The 3429-nt window shown below is 41.6% G+C and overlaps 1 protein-coding gene across 1 annotated transcript in view; it reads left to right on the forward strand.

Moving 5' to 3' along the window:
• Positions 1–3057, forward strand: part of LOC118336496 (papilin-like) — a 6628-nt gene extending 3571 nt beyond the window's left edge. The window contains exons 5-6 of the mRNA XM_035673163.1: positions 319–372; positions 1132–3057. Of these exons, the coding sequence (XP_035529056.1) occupies positions 319–372; positions 1132–1307 (230 nt within the window). The 3' untranslated portion in view covers positions 1308–3057. The remainder of the gene's footprint in view (positions 1–318; positions 373–1131) is intronic.
• Positions 3058–3429: the final 372 nt, after the last annotated feature.

Here is a 3429-nt window from a genome sequence, read left to right on the forward strand (position 1 = left end):
GTTCATGCTGACGTAAGCACGCGTCACATTTAGTTTCACAATAATTCGATTTTATATAAAAATACAAAGAAACTGAAACAGGGTTATGAGGGTTAATAGAGGAACAATGTAACTGAGATCTTAAAGGGTTAAAATGACGTTTTCCTTTCACCTGGACTTTAAAAGCAGATTTTTTTCACATGGCTGAGACATGAGCCGTTAATCTTTATGGTAATTGTTGTTCCTGCTGTCGATGTGTGAACTCATTGTAAACCTCAGGAAGCTCAACCTGACGACGTGCTGCACTGTGCTGATGTCTGACTCTGTCGTCTCTCACAGATCCAAACTTCCTGCCGAGGCCGGAGCTCGAGCTGACCAGCTTCGCCTCCAAAGGTAAAAAAAACCCCAGGAACTTTGAACTGAATGTGCGAATGTTTGATGTTCCCTCCAGGAAACTAATCGGATCGACTTTAAAGAAGTTCACGATTAAAAGTTATCAAATGCTTCAGGTTTCATCCAACTACATGTTTTATACAATGACGTGCTCCTGATACCAGGTTGACCAGATCCACCTTAACCCTGGTCAACCTCAGGACTTTGAATTCTGTTTCACCGCAACAAACACACAATATATCATCATCAAAGGTAATAACCCAAGGAAGAGGAGAGGAGGATTTAGGAGAATTTACCGCATTCACCAATTTTCTCTTCACAATTAACGAGGTCCAGACCGCTCGTCGGAGTTATGTACAATTAGTCTGTTATGAAAAACACGTTTTACACTAAAGGGCTGTAAGTCGTGTTTCTATAAAGCCGTTAGAGACGGTTTCAACCGCCAACATCCGGTTGTTTGGCTGCTAAAACACGACATGAAACCTTTTTTATAATCTTCATATAACAAATTGATTAATGACCTACACTGCAGTCCGCAACCAGGGGGAGAGAGGAGCTGCCATGTTGTTGATGGTCAGACCAAAATAAATGATGTTATAATGAGGAAGTGAAACCGATTGGCTGCCTGGAAGGAAGGACGTTAATCTAAAAGCTGATTGATTATTTGGGATCAGCAGGAAGGGAAATATGTTAAATTAGTAGCCGACTATATAAAATAATCTTCACTAACGAGTCTAAAAGCTTCCCGTCTCCTTGCAGAGAGCTGCTTCCTGCGCCAGGACCAGGGCAGCTGCCAGGACTACACCATGATGTGGTTCTTTGACACCGAACAGAACGAATGCTCTCGCTTCTGGTACGGCGGCTGCGGTGGCAATGGAAACCGCTTCCAGACGCAAGAGGAGTGCCAGGACCTCTGCCTGACGAAGAGTCGATGAGGAGGAGGACGCCCTCCGGATCGGCTGGAGGAAAATCAGCCACTGTATGACAAAAACAGCAACACGCATGTTCAAGGAAAAACACCAAAGTTTCCTGAATGATTTAAAAAGCTTTATCCGCAGTCTGTTCGGAGACGGTTTACCTTCTAACTAGCTTCTGCTAAAACGCCTTCAGGGAAAGTGGAAACTGCTCCAGGAGCTGCACGTTTGTCGAGTTGCCTTTGGTTTTCTTTCTTGAACATGCATGTTTTTTGTTCTTCGAGTTCGCCCTCGGAGCTCTTTTCTTTCTCACCAAACCTTCATCCTACATCCAACAGCAGGAAACTGTTGAACTGTTGGACGTCGATCAAAAGTGACGGACGCTCCTCAGAGACTCTTTCAGGTTCACATCAGGTGCTATTCTCACAAAGCGGGTTGGAGGCTGATGATGTTTTGTTGAGTGAATGTTTGAAGGAATCACATCAGAACATTAAAGTGTGTTTATGTAAATGAGCTCGATATCCACCAGCACGTCTCTGTTTGCTTGATTTGACTCACCAACCCTGAAGACGCTCCGTTTATAGATTTTATTTAGATTTCTCAGTATGTACAATATACACCCACAATTCAACCTTATTCAGCTGTTTTTTTTACAAAGATAGACAGTTTCTAACTGTAATATCTGAGTCTTACTTTCAAAGTTTTGGTCTTTAATCGGTTCTGAAGATGCTCAACAGGAAGCTGAGATCCAGAAAATAAACCCTTAAAAAAAACATTTCAGGATTTCCTGGTTCCAATATCACCACAGCGTCACTCGTTGACTCGACAAATAATCCCAGAACACAAAGTGAAACACACCGCAGAGAAACCTTGCTTTTATAAACCTTATTTTATCTGTGATGGCGTTGTGCCGAGCTCCCGGCGAATGTCCAGGTGAGGTTGTACTTGGCGTCGCTCCGCTGCCTCACTGAGACGACAACATAACGTTAGCGAGTCAGACCACAGATAAAGAGACGTTGGTATCGCATACTCCATTTAAAGGCGCCATATTGGTGAGGTCAACAGTCCCTGTTTGGAAAAATGTCCCATAAATCTTGAATTATATGTTTTTTTCTGGAGACAAATGTCACATTTTCAGGTAAAATTTTATAGAAATTATACTTCGAAAAGAAGTATAATTAAGAATAAGAAAAATATAAGAAAAATGTTTGACAAAAAGTTTTGGGTTTGATCAGTTTTTGTCTACACGTGTTTCTACAGAGAGATCCAACAAAGAATCAAACATTTAACAGCCACAAGTCTGAATCTCTCAGTATTGTTACTAGTGGGTGTTGAACTTTGCAATGTGGCGGCCACGCAGATGTAAAATACAAAAGTACTAAAAAGTATTAAAGAAATTATCTCGAATCCGCCTCTAAACAAATGATTCATGTTTTCAACCTGTAGGATATAAACTGCCTTCAGGTCACTGAAGCTGAAGTTTGTGAGTAAAATAGTTCAACTGATGGACCAAACTTTGAAAATAAGACCCAGACTTTTCTTTTCAGTGGAGGTGAAACAGCTCGTGGTCGCTGTCTAACATCTGTTCAGTATCTGATTCACTCCACAAACACTGAAGAGGCTGCAGGGTCCCAGTTGGAGCCTTAAAAGGTCTGAACGACGGGGCTTCAGCCTGTCTGTCTGTCTGGATGTGGAAATCACTGTCTGTGGTTCGTCACACTGACCAATGGTGCTTCATGTAAAAACAACAATAATAAAGAATTTAAGAAAACCCTGGAGTTGCTGCGGGACGGAGTTCTTGTTTGTTCAAAGGGGGATTTATGACCACTGGGGATAAAACACGCCGCTACTGCGTTTACACCACAAACCACAACTCGTATTCAGAGGTTTATCCTAACAGGTGGAGGTCAAACATTAAATGTTTCAAATACTTTGGAGGCATATTTCAGTTTGGAACAGATTTACAACAGAATTAACTGTTCACTCTGTTTCTGAGTTTACAGCAGATTTAAAGCTCAAATAAATTACATGTCTATAAGCTCCAGCTCTATGTTCTGTAGCTGAATCAATAATCAGCGCTGTCATACATTGACTGTTGATCCAGTCTGAAGCCACATTTCTACCATCCACTGTTTAGATCTTG

Source organism: Morone saxatilis, unplaced genomic scaffold (assembly GCF_004916995.1).
Source record: "Morone saxatilis isolate NCDOM2014 unplaced genomic scaffold, NCSU_SB_2.0 Contig24, whole genome shotgun sequence".
NCBI classification, from domain to species: Eukaryota; Metazoa; Chordata; class Actinopteri; family Moronidae; genus Morone; species Morone saxatilis.